The sequence below is a fragment of the Oncorhynchus keta genome, chromosome 35 (assembly GCF_023373465.1).
Source record: "Oncorhynchus keta strain PuntledgeMale-10-30-2019 chromosome 35, Oket_V2, whole genome shotgun sequence".
NCBI classification, from domain to species: Eukaryota; Metazoa; Chordata; class Actinopteri; order Salmoniformes; family Salmonidae; genus Oncorhynchus; species Oncorhynchus keta.
Window position 1 is genome coordinate 3,234,046 of NC_068455.1, and position 17,065 is coordinate 3,251,110.

General features: G+C 48.8%; 1 protein-coding gene and 1 long non-coding RNA gene across 2 annotated transcripts in view; both read left to right on the forward strand.

Annotated features, from left to right (window-relative positions):
* Positions 1 to 17,065, forward strand: part of alms1 (ALMS1 centrosome and basal body associated protein) — a 76,574-nt gene that overhangs the window by 22,917 nt on the left and 36,592 nt on the right. The window contains exons 8-9 of the mRNA XM_052495835.1: positions 1,495 to 3,318; positions 10,744 to 10,856. Of these exons, the coding sequence (XP_052351795.1) occupies positions 1,495 to 3,318; positions 10,744 to 10,856 (1,937 nt within the window). The remainder of the gene's footprint in view (positions 1 to 1,494; positions 3,319 to 10,743; positions 10,857 to 17,065) is intronic.
* On the forward strand, positions 11,082 to 11,607 carry LOC127915688 (uncharacterized). Its single transcript, XR_008091646.1, has 3 exons — positions 11,082 to 11,219; positions 11,382 to 11,459; positions 11,499 to 11,607. It is a non-coding gene; the product is annotated as an uncharacterized LOC127915688 (long non-coding RNA).

Sequence of the window (17,065 nt, forward strand, 5' to 3'; positions counted from 1 at the left end):
TGTTGGACCTCTACCAGTCTTGTTGTTCTGTTCTATACCAGGTCAGAAAATGTTCTGTATCTATGGGTGAAAATGTTCTGTACCATGGTGAGAAAGTCTTTTTGTTCTGTATCAGGTGACCCAAATGTTCTGTATCTATACCAGGTCAGTCTAAATGTTCTGTAACTATACCAGGTGGTTCTAAAAATGTTCAACTACAGCTAACTTACAGTCACGTCAAACAGTGTGGCCAGAATAACAACATAGTAGCTGCATTTGTTGAAGCTGTTTTCTAGTGACATTTATTTGGATACATCCATAACGATGAGCCAATGAGGCCCAAATGTTCTCTACCAGGTGAAAATGTTCTCTACCAGGTGAAAATGTTCTCTACCAGGTGCCAGGTGAAAATGTTCTCTACCAGGTGAAAATGTTCTATACCAGGTGAAAATGTTCTCTACCAGGTGAAAATGTTCTATACCAGGTGAAAATGTTCTCTACCAGGTGAAAATGTTCTCTACCAGGTGAAAATGTTCTATACCAGGTGAAAATGTTCTCTACCAGGTGAAAATGTTCTCTACCAGGTGAAAATGTTCTATACCAGGTGAAAATGTTCTATACCAGGTGAAAATGTTCTCTACCAGGTGAAAATGTTCTCTACCAGGTGAAAATGTTCTGAAAATACCAGGTGAAAATGTTCTATACCAGGTGAAAATGTTCTCTACCAGGTGAAAATGTTCTATACCAGGTGAAAATGTTCTATACCAGGTGAAAATGTTCTCTACCAGGTGAAAATGTTCTATACCAGGTGAAAATGTTCTATACCAGGTGAAAATGTTCTCTACCAGGTGAAAATGTTCTCTACCAGGTGAAAATGTTCTATACCAGGTGAAAATGTTCTCTACCAGGTGAAAATGTTCTATACCAGGTGAAAATGTTCTCTACCAGGTGAAAATGTTCTCTACCAGGTGAAAATGTTCTCTACCAGGTGAAAATGTTCTATACCAGGTGAAAATGTTCTCTACCAGGTGAAAATGTTCTATACCAGGTGAAAATGTTCTCTACCAGGTGAAAATGTTCTCTACCAGGTGAAAATGTTCTATACCAGGTGAAAATGTTCTCTACCAGGTGAAAATGTTCTCTACCAGGTGAAAATGTTCTCTACCAGGTGAAAATGTTCTCTACCAGGTGAAAATGTTCTCTCATCAGGACACTGTTGTTCAGAGGAAATAGCCAACAACACAGCTAACACAATCACTTCAAACTGAATCTGGACACACTTCAAACTAGTTGACCTTCGTCTCCATATAGTGGAGATCAAGTTTATAAATTGCCTGGCTGGGCTGATGAGACAGTGGATTGTGCAGTCAGATGGAACAGACAGACTAAATAGACATTTTAACATCATAGATTTAGCCGGTGACAACTTGTGGAATGTCTGAAATGCGGTTTTAACCAATCAGCATTCAAGATTAGACCCAAGTAACATCCTCTCCTCTTCCGTGGTGTTCCCAGGCGACAGCCCTCATAAAGGAGAGTTCTCCAGGTCCAGCCTGCTGTCTGTGGCCTCAAGCATGTCTCTACCTCTCAGTGTGGACAGCCTCCATCTCCATCCCATAAGGAGCCAGGCAGAGAACACCAGGAGCTGCCTGTCCCCCTCTCCGGGACCAGACAGAGACAGGTTTCCCAGCCAGGGCAGTCTGAGGATGGCCCTCTGCCCCTTGGATATCTCAGTGGAGAACACAGTGCTCCGGGACTCCCAGCAGGATCCTCACTGCCTCCAGCCATCCTCCCCTGCACCACAGTCCACCCAGCCCCTTGACTTCTACCAGCTCCCTGCACCAGAGTCCAAAAATAAAAAGTACCCTGCCTTGCTTCCGGACCTACAGTCCACTGAACAACATCAGAGAGACAGCAGAGTGAATGTCTCCACCCAAGCTGCTATAGAACTGGCAGGGGGGCTTGAGTCCAGTGCTGACAGCTTATCTCAGTACAGAGACAGGGTCAAAAACAGCTTATCTCACTACAAAGATGGAGACCGAGACAGTTTATACAGGAACAGAGACATGGACAGAGACGTCTTGTCTCAGTACAGAGACAGTGCAGTAGCGTCCTGTCCCCAGGTTAACACCACCATGGATCGTAGTGATCCTGATGATTCCTTCGTAGGCTCCCAGACTCTGCAGGACATTAGGCTTCTGCTGGGTCGGGCTGAAAACATTGTGTCTGGTGGGTCCTCCACCTCTGGCGCCTCCTCCGGTGCCTCCTCCCACCTCCTCCACTCTGACGACGACATCCTGCTCCTCTCTCGCAGGAGGAAGATGGAGGTATTCCAGGACTCCTCCTTCACCTCCTCCTCTGGTGGGGCCGGGGTGGGGGACCCAAGGAGTCACTCCTCCTTGCTTTGGGCCCGCTCCTCCTCTGACTCCATGCTGCCGGCAGTTAGGAAGAGGGAGAGCACTGCCTACAGCGGGGAAGGTCATGTCAGGCTAACCAGAGAAGCAGAGCATCAGTCCACAACCGCCAGAGAGGAGTCTGGGAGACTACTACAGGACAGAGAGCATTATGGAAGACCACAGGACAGTTCTGAAGACCGAGAGCATCATGGGAGACCAAGGGACAGTTCTGAAGACAGAGAGCATCATGGGAGACCAAGGGACAGTTCTGAAGACAGAGAGCATCATGGGAGATCACATGACAGTTCTGAAGATCGAGAGCATAATGGAAGACAAAGGGACAGTTCTGAAGACAGAGAGCATTATGGGAGACCACCACAGGACAGTTCTGAGCACAGAGAGCATTATGGAAGACCACCACAGGACAGTTCTGAGCACAGAGAGCATTATGGGAGACCACCACAGGACATCTCTGGCAGTAGCTCCACCTTCCTCCTGACCGAATCCGTGCGGAGGGCGGAGCCTGAGGGCTGCAGTGCTGGCCTCTCGGACACGCGGATTGGCCCTGTGCTGTTGTCAGTTATGCCGGTCAGCCAACCTGGTCCCTCATTGGGTGATGCTGGCGTTGGCAAGCTGCAGCAGGCTCCAACAACAACAGTGGAAGGAGGACACACAGAAGTGCAGATGGCTCCAGAAGAGGGAAGCTCTTCGTCCTCTTCGTCCTCCTGTCCCGTGGGCTCTGAGCAGGGGTGTGGAGGTCTGTCTGAGCCGGCCCACGGTGGGGATCAGGGTGGAGATGCTCTGAGTGATGGTGGCAGCAGCAGCAGTTCTCTAGCAGCCAGGGTAGCCAGGCTGCTCCAGAGTGAGTCCCCGGCCACGGTGGCGTCCCTGTCCAGCCGATCCAGTACCGCCACAGCAGACCTGGAGGAGAGCAGAGCCAGAGGTCAGTAACTAACCCACTACCAAGGCTTCGACCCAAATGGAGCCCTATTCTGTAGTGCACTATTTTTGACCAGGGCCTATTGGGCTCTGAGCAAACGTAGGGACACTAAGTAGGGAATAGGGCTCCATTTGAGAGTGTGATGCACTAATAGTACCTACCTAGGGTCTGCTTACCACAAGTATTGGGTAGGGATTAACACCGGTAACTGTCCCGGGAACACTTTACACCCCCTCAAAAAATGTATGACAATATTTTCCCCAATGTGGCATCCTAATGCATTTCCACAGTTTGAGCAGCAGAAGATTGGCACATCATCCCACCAGGTAGAAGCAGATTGGCACATTATCCCACCAGGTAGAAGCAGATTGGCACATTATCCCACCAGGTAGAAGCAGATTGGCACATTATCCCACCAGGTAGAAGCAGATTGGCACATTATCCCACCAGGTAGAGGCAGATTGGCACATTATCCCACCAGGTAGAAGCAGATTGGCACATTATCCCACCAGGTAGAAGCAGATTGGCACATTATCCCACCAGGTAGAAGCAGATTGGCACATTATCCCACCAGGTAGAAGCAGATTGGCACATTATCCCACCAGGTAGAAGCAGATTGGCACATTATCCCACCAGGTAGAAGCAGATTGGCGCATTAGAAGCAGATTGGCATTATCCACCAGGTAGAAGCAGATTGGCACATTATCCCACCAGGTAGAAGCAGATTGGCACATTATCCCACCAGGTAGAGGCAGATTGGCACATTATCCCACCAGGTAGAAGCAGATTGGCACATTATCCCACCAGGTAGAAGCAGATTGGCACATTGACCCACCAGGTAGAAGCAGATTGGCACATTATCCCACCAGGTAGAAGCAGATTGGCACATCATCCCACCAGGTAGAAGCAGATTGGCACATCATCCCACCAGGTAGAAGCAGATTGGCACATTATCCCACCAGGTAGAGGCAGATTGGCACATTATCCCACCAGGTAGAAGCAGATTGGCACATTATCCCACCAGGTAGAGGCAGATTGGCACATTATCCCACCAGGTAGAAGCCTTTAGTGTATTTACATTTTACACAAAGTAGAAGCAGATTGGCTCTCAGTTCCAGGCACACACATAATTGAAACTGCCGGACTGCATTATCCCACCAGGTAGACCCGAATGCAGTTTAAGAGTTCTCATCAGATTGGCACTGAAAATTCGATCTTGCTTTGACCCAAGCCCGGTGGGCTGAAGCCTGAGGTCTTGTCTGAGTTCCCCAAGCCCGGTGGGCTGAAGTGTGAGGCCTTGTCTGACCCGAGCCCGGTGAGCTGAGGCCTGGTCTGACCCAAGCCCGGTGAGCTGAGGCCTGGTCTGACCCAAGCCCGTTGAGCTGAGGCCTGGTCTGACCCAAGCCCGGTGAGCTGAGGCCTGGTCTGACCCAAGCCCGGTGAGCTGAGGCCTGGTCTGACCCAAGCCCGGTGAGCTGAGGCCTGGTCTGAGGCCCAAGCCCGGTGAGCTGAGGCCTGGTCTGACCCAAGCCCGGTGAGCTGAGGCCTGGTCTGACCCAAGCCCGGTGAGCTGAGGCCTGGTCTGAGGCCCAAGCCCGGTGAGCTGAGGCCTGGTCTGACCCAAGCCCGGTGAGCTGAGGCCTGGTCTGACCCAAGCCCGGTGAGCTGAGGCCTGGTCTGACCCAAGCCCGGTGAGCTGAGGCCTGGTCTGACCCAAGCCCGGTGAGCTGAGGCCTGGTCTGACCCGAGCCCGGTGAGCTGAGGCCTGGTCTGACCCGAGCCCGGTGAGCTGAGGCCTGGTCTGACCCGAGCCCGGTGGGCTGAGGCCTGGTCTGACCCGAGCCCGGTGAGCTGAGGCCTGGTCTGACCCGAGCCCGGTGAGCTGAGGCCTGGTCTGACCCGAGCCCGGTGAGCCCGAGCCCGGTGAGCTGAGGCCTGGTCTGACCCGAGCCCGGTGAGCTGAGGCCTGGTCTGACCCGAGCCCGGTGAGCTGAGGCCTGGTCTGACCCGAGCCCGGTGAGCTGAGGCCTGGTCTGACCCGAGCCCGGTGAGTTGAGGCCTGGTCTGACCCGAGCCCGGTGAGCTGAGGCCTGGTCTGACCCGAGCCCGGTTAGCTGAGGCCTGGTCTGACCCGAGCCCGGTTAGCTGAGGCCTGGTCTGACCCGAGCCCGTTGAGCTGAGGCCTGGTCTGACCCGAGCCCGTTGAGCTGAGGCCTGGTCTGACCCGAGCCCGGTGAGCTGAGGCCTGGTCTGACCCGAGCCCGGTTAGCTGAGGCCTGGTCTGACCCGAGCCCGGTTAGCTGAGGCCTGGTCTGACCCGAGCCCGGTGAGCTGAGGCCTGGTCTGACCCGAGCCCGGTTAGCTGAGGCCTGGTCTGACCCGAGCCCGGTGAGCTGAGGCCTGGTCTGACCCGAGCCCGGTGAGCTGAGGCCTGGTCTGACCCGAGCCCGGTGGGCTGAGGCCTGGTCTGACCCGAGCCCGGTGAGCTGAGGCCTGGTCTGACCCGAGCCCGGTGAGCTGAGGCCTGGTCTGACCCGAGCCCGGTGAGCTGAGGCCTGGTCTGACCCGAGCCCGGTGGGCTGAGGCCTGGTCTGACCCGAGCCCGGTGGGCTGAGGCCTGGTCTGACCCGAGCCCGGTTAGCTGAGGCCTGGTCAGACCCGAGCCCGGTGAGCTGTGGCCTGGTCTGACCCGAGCCCGGTAAGCTGAGGCCTGGTCTGACCCGAGCCCGGTGAGCTGAGGCCTGGTCTGACCCGAGCCCGGTGAGCTGAGGCCTGGTCAGACCCGAGCCCGGTGAGCTGAGGCCTGGTCTGACCCGAGCCCGGTGAGCTGAGGCCTGGTCTTGTACGACGTCACTGAAGTTAAATGATCCCGAAACCGAAATAAAAAGGCAGATTTCTAGGAAACAGATGTATTGATTTAAACTGGGGTTGAGTACAGTGGTGAAGGCAGGTAGCAGCATTGTGAGGAGACGAGGAAACAGCCATTGGGCCTAGAAAAAGCCCAGAGGAAAACTCCTAAGTCATATCCAACTGATGTACTCATTATGGGGCGGCAGGGAGCCTAGTGGTTAGAGTGTATAGAGTGTAGAGGTGGCAGGTAGCCTAGTGGTTAGAGTGTAGAGGTGGCAGGTAGCCTAGTGGTTAGAGTGTAGAGGAGGCAGGTAGCCTAGTGGTTAGAGTGTAGAGGTGGCAGGTAGCCTAGTGGTTAGAGTGTAGAGGGGGCAGATAGCCTAATAGTTAGATTGTAGGGGAGGCAGGTAGCCTAGTGGTTAGAGCGTAGAGGTGGCAGGTAGCCTAGTGGTTAGAGTGTAGAGGGGGCAGGTAGCCTAATGGTTAGATTGTAGGGGAGGCAGGTAGCCTAGTGGTTAGAGTGTAGAGGCGGCAGGTAGCCTTGTGGTTAGAGTGTAGAGGAGGCAGGTAGACTAGTGGTTAGAGTGTAGGGGAGGCAGGTAGCCTAGTGGTTAGAGTGTAGAGGAGGCAGGTAGACTAGTGGTTAGAGTGTAGGGGAGGTAGGTAGCCTAGTGGTTAGAGCGTTGGACTAGTAACCGAAAGGTTACTTGCAAGTTCAAATCCCCGAGCTGACAAGGTACAAAATCTGTCGTTCTGCCCCTGAACAGGCAGTTAACCCCACTGTTCCCAGGCCGTCATTTAAAATAAGAATGTGTTCTTAATTGATTTGTCTCGTTAAATAAAGGCAAAATAAAAAATAAAAATATATACTAATTGTGGTCACCTAGCTGATAATTTCAGCACGGTTTTGATTGGGACTCGTGCCATTGCCTGGGGATCTCGTCTAGATAAATCAATCAGTGTCAGATTTTTGTTTCTCACTGATTCTCCATTTGGATGTTTGGTAACAATTAGCCAGGGAAAATGTTAGCTAGTTGACCGGGGCAGCTCTAGCAGGGCAGACATTTGACAAACTGACTTGTTGGAAAGGTGGCATCCTATGCCTTTGCCATGTTGAAAGTCACTGAGCTCTTCAGTAAGGGCCATTCTACTGCCAATGTTTGTCTATGGAGATTGCATGGATGTATGCTCGATTTTATACACCTGTCAGCAACGGGTGTGGCTGAAATAGCCAAATGTTCATTTGGTCCTCTTTTTCCTGTAGTCCACGATCATCTCCTTTGTCTTGATCACATTGAGGGGGAGGTTGTTGTTCTGGCACCACACAGCCAGGTCTCTGACCTCCTCCCTATTGGCTGTCTCATCGTTGTCGGTGATCAGGCCTACCACCAGGTCTCTGACCTCCTCCCTATTGGCTGTCTCATCGTTGTCGGTGATCAGGCCTACCACCAGGTCTCTGACCTCCGCCCTATAGGCTGTCTCATCGTTGTCGGTGATCAGGCCTACCACCAGGTCTCTGACCTCCCTATAGTCTGTCTCATCGTTGACGGTGATCAGGCCTACCACCAGGTCTCTGGCCTCCTCCCTATAGGCTGTCTCATCGTTGTCGGTGATCAGGCCTACCACCAGGTCTCTGGCCTCCTCCATATAGGCTGTCTCATCGTTGTCGGTGATCAGGCCTACCACCAGGTCTCTGACCTCCTCCCTATAGGCTGTCTCATCGTTGTCGGTGATCAGGCCTACCACCAGGTCTCTGACCTCCGCCCTATAGGCTGTCTCATCGTTGTCGGTGATCAGGCCTACCACCAGGTCTCTGACCTCCGCCCTATAGGCTGTCTCATCGTTGTCGGTGATCAGGCCTACCACCAGGTCTCTGACCTCCTCCCTATAGGCTGTCTCATCGTTGTCGGTGATCAGGCCTACCACCAGGTCTCTGACCTCCTCCCTATAGGCTGTCTCATCACTGTTGGTGATCAGGCCTACTATTGTTGTCGTGCCTGGCAGTGCAGTCATGAGTGAACAGGGAGTACAGGAGGGGACTGAGCACGCACCCCTGGGGGGTTCCAGTGTTGAGGATCAGCATGGCAGATGTGTTGTTACCAACCCTCACCACCTGGGGGTCGGCCCGTCAGGAGGTCCAGGCTCCAGTTGCAGAGGGAGGTGTTTCGTCCCAGGGTCCTTAGGTTAGTGATGAACTTTGTGGGCACTATGGTGTTAAACACTGAGCTGTCGTCAATGAACAGCATTCTCACATAAGTGTTTGTTTTGTCCAGGTGAGAAAGGTGTTTGTTTTGTCCAGGTGAGAAAGGTGTTTGTTTTGTCCAGGTGAGAAAGGTGTTTGTTTTGTCCAGGTGAGAAAGGTGTTTGTTTTGTCCAGGTGAGAAAGGTGTTTGTTTTGTCCAGGTGGGAAAGGTGTTTGTTTTGTCCAGGTGGGAAAGGTGTTTGTTTTGTCCAGGTGAGAAAGGTGTTTGTTTTGTCCAGGTGGGAAAGGTGTTTGTTTTGTCCAGGTGGGAAAGGTGTTTGTTTTGTCCAGGTGAGAAAGGTGTTTGTTTTGTCCAGGTGGGAAAGGTGTTTGTTTTGTCCAGGTGGGAAAGGTGTTTGTTTTGTCCAGGTGGGAAAGGTGTTTGTTTTGTCCAGGTGAGAAAGGTGTTTGTTTTGTCCAGGTGAGAAAGGTGTTTGTTTTGTCCAGGTGAGAAAGGTGTTTGTTTTGTCCAGGTGGGAAAGGTGTTTGTTTTGTCCAGGTGAGAAAGGTGTTTGTTTTGTCCAGGTGAGAAAGGTGTTTGTTTTGTCCAGGTGAGAAAGGTGTTTGTTTTGTCCAGGTGGGAAAGGTGTTTGTTTTGTCCAGGTGAGAAAGGTGTTTGTTTTGTCCAGGTGAGAAAGGTGTTTGTTTTGTCCAGGTGAGAAAGGTGTTTGTTTTGTCCAGGTGGGAAAGGTGTTTGTTTTGTCCAGGTGAGAAAGGTGTTTGTTTTGTCCAGGTGGGAAAGGTGTTTGTTTTGTCCAGGTGGGAAAGGTGTTTGTTTTGTCCAGGTGAGAAAGGTGTTTGTTTTGTCCAGGTGGGAAAGGTGTTTGTTTTGTCCAGGTGGGAAAGTTGTTTGTTTTGTCCAGGTGGGAAAGGTGTTTGTTTTGTCCAGGTGAGAAAGGTGTTTGTTTTGTCCAGGTGAGAAAGGTGTTTGTTTTGTCCAGGTAAGAAAGGTGTTTGTTTTGTCCAGGTGAGAAAGGTGTTTGTTTTGTCCAGGTGGGAAAGGTGTTTGTTTTGTCCAGGTGAGAAAGGTGTTTGTTTTGTCCAGGTGAGAAAGGTGTTTGTTTTGTCCAGGTGAGAAAGGTGTTTGTTTTGTCCAGGTGAGAAAGGTGTTTGTTTTGTCCAGGTGGGAAAGGTGTTTGTTTTGTCCAGGTGAGAAAGGTGTTTGTTTTGTCCAGGTGAGAAAGGTGTTTGTTTTGTCCAGGTGAGAAAGGTGTTTGTTTTGTCCAGGTGGGAAAGGTGTTTGTTTTGTCCAGGTGAGAAAGGGCAGTCTGTACATAGTGATGCAGCCAAGCCAGCAATGTGGCGCAGCTCCCTCTTATTTGGGGAGAACCCTGGCTTGGTGACCGTTTGGGGGATTTTAAACACTTTAAATGGGCATTTTTTTTTTTGCATTTATTTCAGTTTTGTAAATTACTTCAGTAAATAATAATAATATAATATATGCCATTTAGCAGACGCTTTTATCCAAAGCGACTTACAGTCATGTGTGCATACATTCTACGTATGGGTGGTCCCGGGAATCGAACCCACTACCCTGGCGTTACAAGCGCCATGCTCTACCAACTGAGCTACAGAAGGACAGGAGTAAAAATACTTGAAAGTACTACTTAAGTAGTTTTTCTGGGTATCTGTACTTTGCTAGTTATAATTTTGACAATTTTTACATCCCTACATTCTTGAAGAAAATGAAGTACTTTTTACTCCATACATTTTCCCCGAAACCCAAACGTACATGTTGAATGCTTATCAGGACAGAAAAATGGTCTAATTCACACACTCAAAATAACATCCCAGTCATCACTACTGCCTCTGATCTGGAGGACTCTCTAAACACAATGCTTCATTTGTAAATGGAGAGTTGGAGAGTTGGAGAGTGCCCCTGGCTGTCTGTAAATTAAACCAAACAAGAACATGCTGCTGTCTGGTTTGCTTAATTTAAGAAATTAAAAAAGATTTGTAGCCTACTTTTACTTTTGATACTTGAGTAAATTTGAGCAATTACATTTACTTTTAAAAATATTTAAGTATTTAAGTATATTATATTATAGTATATTATATTTAAATATACTAAGTATATTTAAAACTAAATACTTTTACACTTTTCTTTCAAGTAGTATTTTACTGGGTGACTTTTACTCGAGTCATTTTGTATTAAGGTATCTTTACTTTTACTCAAGTAGGACCACTGGGTACTTTTTCACCAATGTTCCCGGGACACTCTGGATAAATACAAATTATAAAAAATAAAAAAAAGAAGCTAATTAAAGATCATTCCCAGGTTATAACATACATGTTGATGTTTGTTCCCAACTTGTCCTGATTGTGTCAACCCCCAGAGTGGCTGAGGCTGAAGGTTTCCGGGCAGCTGTGTGAAACTCTGGAGCTCAACACGGAGGATAGACAACGCATAGAAGAGATCAAGAGAGAGATACTCTTTAAACACCCTCAGGTACTGTCTTAGTCACTCAATACCAAACACCCTCTACAGGTACTATCTTAGTCACTCCTACTCAATACCAAACACCCTCTACAGGTACTGTCTTAGTCACTCAATACCAAACACCCTCTACAGGTACTATCTTAGTCACTCCTACTCAATACCAAACACCCACTACAGGTACTATCTTAGTCACTCAATACTAAACACCCACTACAGGTACTGTCTTAGTCACTCAATACTAAACACCCACTACAGGTACTATCTTAGTCACTCAATACCAAACACCCTCTACAGGTACTATCTTAGTCACTCAATACCAAACACCCACTACAGGTACTATCTTAGTCACTCAATACCAAACACCCACTACAGGTACTATCTTAGTCACTCAATACCAAACACCCTCTACAGGTACTATCTTAGTCACTCAATACCAAACACCCACTACAGGTACTATCTTAGTCACTCAATACCAAACACCCTCTACAGGTACTATCTTAGTCACTCCTACTCAATACCAAACACCCTCTACAGGTACTATCTTAGTCACTCAATACCAAACACCCACTACAGGTACTATCTTAGTCACTCAATACCAAACACCCACTACAGGTACTATCTTAGTCACTCAATACCAAACACCCTCTACAGGTACTATCTTAGTCACTCAATACCAAACACCCACTACAGGTACTATCTTAGTCACTCAATACCAAACACCCACTACAGGTACTATCTTAGTCACTCAATACCAAACACCCACTACAGGTACTGTCAGGAATCACTCCTGAACACCAAATGTATAGGCAAGGCTCAACTTCCTCACTCTCTGTTTTAAACCATGTGAATGTTGTCTCATTTTGATGCTAGCCTCCTCTCCTTGGACTGCCCCGGTGTGGTGGGTAAGGTAACTGTGAGTTGTGTCAGTCTCAGGCATGGTGTGGTGTTCCAAGAAATCTGTTTACGAACCTGTTACACCAACTAGCCTATCCTAGCATCTAAGCAGGTTTTTAGATGTTTCACAATTTTGTTGTAGTCCTGAGCTTGCTCATCTTATCCACCTTGTCAAGGGCTTGATAATGAGCAGTATTCCTGAACTAGCTCATCTTATCCACCTTGTCAAGGGCTTGATAATGAGCAGTAGTCCTGAACTAGCTCATCTTATCCACCTTGTCAAGGGCTTGATAATGAGCAGTAGTCCTGAACTAGCTCATCTTATTCACCTTGTCAAGGGCTTGATAATGAGCAGTAGTCCTGAACTAGCTCATCTTATCCACCTTGTCAAGGGCTTGATAATGAGCAGTAGTCCTGAACTAGCTCATCTTATCCACCTTGTCAAGGTCTTTATAATGAGCAGTAGTCCTGAACTAGCTCATCTTATCCACCTTGTCAAGGTCTTTATAATGAGCAGTAGTCCTGAACTAGCTCATCTTATCCACCTTGTCAAGGGCTTGATAATGAGCAGTAGTCCTGAACTAGCTCATCTTATCCACCTTGTCAAGGGCTTGATAATGAGCAGTAGTCCTGAACTAGCTCATCTTATCCACCTTGTCAAGGGCTTTATAATGAGCAGTAGTCCTGAACTAGCTCATCTTATCCACCTTGTCAAGGGCTTGATAATGAGCAGTAGTCCTGAACTAGCTCATCTTATCCACCTTGTCAAGGGCTTTATAATGAGCAGTAGTCCTGGACTAGCTCATCTTATCCACCTTGTCAAGGGCTTGATAATGAGCAGTAGTCCTGAACTAGCTCATCTTATCCACCTTGTCAAGGGCTTGATAATGAGCAGTAGTCCTGAACTAGCTCATCTTATCCACCTTGTCAAGGGCTTGATAATGAGCAGTAGTCCTGAACTAGCTCATCTTATCCACCTTGTCAAGGGCTTGATAATGAGCAGTAGTCCTGAACTAGCTCATCTTATCCACCTTGTCAAGGGCTTTATAATGAGCAGTAGTCCTGAACTAGCTCATCTTATCCACCTTGTCAAGGGCTTGATAATGAGCAGTAGTCCTGAACTAGCTCATCTTATCCACCTTGTCAAGGGCTTGATAATGAGCAGTAGTCCTGAACTAGCTCATCTTATCCACCTTGTCAAGGGCTTGATAATGAGCAGTAGTCCTGAACTAGCTCATCTTATCCACCTTGTCAAGGGCTTGATAATGAGCAGTAGTCCTGAACTAGCTCATCTTATCCACCTTGTCAAGGGCTTGATAATGAGCAGTAGTCCTGGACTAGCTCATCTTATCCACCTTGTCAAGGGCTTGATAATGAGCAGTAGTCCTGAACTAGCTCATCTTATCCACCTTGTCAAGGGCTTTATAATGAGCAGTAGTCCTGGACTAGCTCATCTTATCCACCTTGTCAAGGGCTTTATAATGAGCAGTAGTCCTGGACTAGCTCATCTTATCCACCTTGTCAAGGGCTTGATAATGAGCAGTAGTCCTGAACTAGCTCATCTTATCCACCTTGTCAAGGGCTTGATAATGAGCAGTAGTCCTGAACTAGCTCATCTTATCCACCTTGTCAAGGGCTTGATAATGAGCAGTAGTCCTGAACTAGCTCATCTTATCCACCTTGTCAAGGGCTTGATAATGAGCAGTAGTCCTGAACTAGCTCATCTTATCCACCTTGTCAAGGGCTTGATAATGAGCAGTAGTCCTGAACTAGCTCATCTTATCCACCTTGTCAAGGGCTTGATAATGAGCAGTAGTCCTGAACTAGCTCATCTTATCCACCTTGTCAAGGGCTTGATAATGAGCAGTAGTCCTGGACTAGCTCATCTTATCCACCTTGTCAAGGGCTTGATAATGAGCAGTAGTCCTGAACTAGCTCATCTTATCCACCGTGTCAAGGGCTTGATAATGAGTTGACTATCTCCAGAATAGATCACACACGTGGAATGGCTGGGTGTGGTGGTTCTTCTTCAAGAATGTTGTTTTTCAGACCTGTTAACTATCTTTGCTAAGGTTGAACATTTTTCGTAACTGAAAAAAAATCCCAGGTTTTCCAGCAATCCCTATTTGTAGGATTCCTGGATTTCCTGCTTATTCTCTCTTAATTCCAGGAATATTCAAACCAGGATTTCTAGAAAACCAGGGAGTTTTGGTAAAAAAATACAGGGAATGTTGTAATCCTAATCTAAGCAGTTTTCTACTATTGCTTCTCTCTGTTATGAGAGGGAAGATGGCGTCGTACTGTATGCCTGCCGTCTTGCTAGCTCCAACCCACGTTGCTGTTTTGTGATTCCTTTGACGTTTATCTTCACTTTTTTTTTCTTTTTCTTTTCCCACTTAAATGTTATCGGCTATCATTTCTTATTGTTCGACAACGACTTTTTGAATCATCAGAACGGCAGTTATGAACCTTAATTCCGGCTTCGACTTCGACTCATCAGCCCTGGGCTCGTTGTGTAATTCCGACGCTATTTTCGGGGCTACCCAAGAGGTAATGCCGGCCAAAAACAAGCAGGAGAGGAGAATCCCGGTAGAGGTTAAGGCGACGGGAAAAGCGGCCACCTCTGATCTCCATTCTATTGGCCAATCACTTGATAATACATCAAATGGATGACCTCCGACCCTGGATTTGCTCACGACGGTCCTCTCGTAATTTGCAATATTCTCTTATTTTCTGAAACTTTTTTTTCGGACATGATACTCCTCAAGGCTATCCAAACTCGATGGATTCTCCGAGCGGACAGGCCGTTAGGTTCACGGAAATCAAGAGGGTGGAGGGGTATGTCTCTAAATCAACAGTAAATGGTGTGTTGACTCCAGTGCAGTGTAAGTCTCAACCCATTGTTCACCCATCTTGGAATACCTGATTGTCAAATGCAGACCCATCTACCTCCAGAGAGAGTTTATTTGTCATCAAGACAAATAGATGTAGATATTCCACGTCAGGACAACCACAACGGGCTGGAACTCAACGAACTGTACGAGGCTACGAACAAGCGGGAATCCATGGCTGCTTTTCCATTTCCGACACGTAATGCCTGACTTCCATCAACACGTCTCCTTTGCCACTGGGGGGCGATAAAGACCACTCTTACTCTACTCACACGCAAGCGTTAAAGGCCCTCCCTTATCCCCCCCCATGATTCTATACTCCTGCTTCCTGTCTACAAGTAGAAGAAGCTCAAACAGGAAGTACCCGTGACACGCTCCATTGAGAAATTATCCTCTGAATCGGAGGCTATGCTATAGGACTGCTTTGCTAGGACTGACTAGAATATGTTCTGGGACTCCGTCAATAGCGTCGATGAGCTAACCCACCTCTGTCACCAACTTCATTAGGGAATGCATCGCCGATGTCGTCCCCACAGTGAGGGTTTGCTGCTTAACCCAATCAAAAGCCCTGGATGAACACAGAGGTTGGTGCTAAGCTAAAGGACTAAAGCTAAAGCTATCACAGAGCTACCACACACAGAGCTACTACACACAGAGCTATCACAGGGCTACCACACACAGAGCTACTACACACAGAGCTATCACAGAGCTACCACACACAGAGCTATCACAGGGCTACCACACACAGAGTTACCACACACAGAGCTATCACAGGGCTACCACACACAGAGCTACCACACACAGAGCTATCACAGGGCTACCACACACAGAGCTAACACAGGGCTACCACACACAGAGCTATCACAGGGCTACCACACACAGAGCTATCACAGGGCTACCACACACAGAGCTATCACAGAGCTACCACACAGAGCTATCACAGGGCTACCACACACAGAGTTACCACACACAGAGCTACCACACACAGAGCTATCACAGGGCTACCACACACAGAGCTATCACAGACAACCCTGATGCTACTGCTGAGGACAGGAACAAGTACAAGAAGTCCCACTACATCCTCTGCAGAGCCATCAAACAACAAAAGGACCATATAGGAACACGGTGTAATCATATTACACCGGCTCTGACGCCCACCGCATGTGGCATGGAGCTACAGTCCATTACGGATTACAAAGGAAGACCCAACCGTGATCTGCCCAATGATGCCTCTCTACCAGACAAACTCACTGCATTTTACATCTGACAAAAACAACACAGAGTTGTGCATGAGGGCACCCGTTGACCCAGAGGACTGTGGCATGGAGCTACAGTCCATTACGGATTACAAAGGAAGACCCAACCGTGATCTGCCCAACGATGCCTCTACCAGACAAACTCACTGCATTTTACATCTGACAAAAACAACACAGAGTTGTGCATGAGGGCACCCGCTGACCCAGAGGACTGTGGCATGGAGCTACAGTCCATTACGGATTACAAAGGATGACCCAACCGTGATCTGCCCAACGATGCCTCTCTACCAGACAAACTCACTGCATTTTACATCTGACAAAAACAACACAGAGTTGTGCATGAGGGCACCCGCTGACCCAGAGGACTGTGGCATGGAGCTACAGTCCATTACGGATTACAAAGGATGACCCAACCGTGATCTGCCCAACGATGCCTCTCTACCAGACAAACTCACTGCATTTTACATCTGACAAAAACAACACAGAGTTGTGCATGAGGGCACCCGCTGACCCAGAGGACTGGGTTATCTCGCTCTCAGTCAAGTCCTAAGGTCGCGGGGCCGGACTGTATTTTCCGGGGCGAGTTCCCAGCATGCACAGACCAGCTGGCAGGCCTATTGACTGTTATTTTCAACCTCTCCTCGTCCCAGTCTGTAAATGCCCACATGTCTCAAGCTGACCACCATCGTTCCTGTTCCCAAGAACTCTTGTGGCTACCTGCCACAATGACTACCGCCCTGTAGCACTCACACCTGTAGTCATGAAGTGTTTTAAAAGGCTGGTTATGGCTCACATCAATTCCACCATCCCTGACACCCATGACCCACTCCAATGTGCATGCTGACCCGCAGCAGATCCATAGACAACGCAATATCAATTGCACTCCACACTTCCCTAACCCACCTGGATACGCGGAATACCTATGTGACAATGCTGTTCATTGACTACAGCTCAGCGTTCAACCCCAGTCCCCTCCAAGCTTGTCACTAAGCTTGTGACCCTGGGACTGAACACCTCCCTATGCAACTGGATCCTAGGGGGAGGGGGGCAACTGGATCCTAGGGGGAGGGGGGCAACTGGATCCTAGGGGGGGGGGCAGCTGGATCCTAGGGGGAAGGGGGCAGCTGGATCCTAGGGGAGGGGGCAGCTGGATCCTAGGGGAGGGGGCAACTGGATC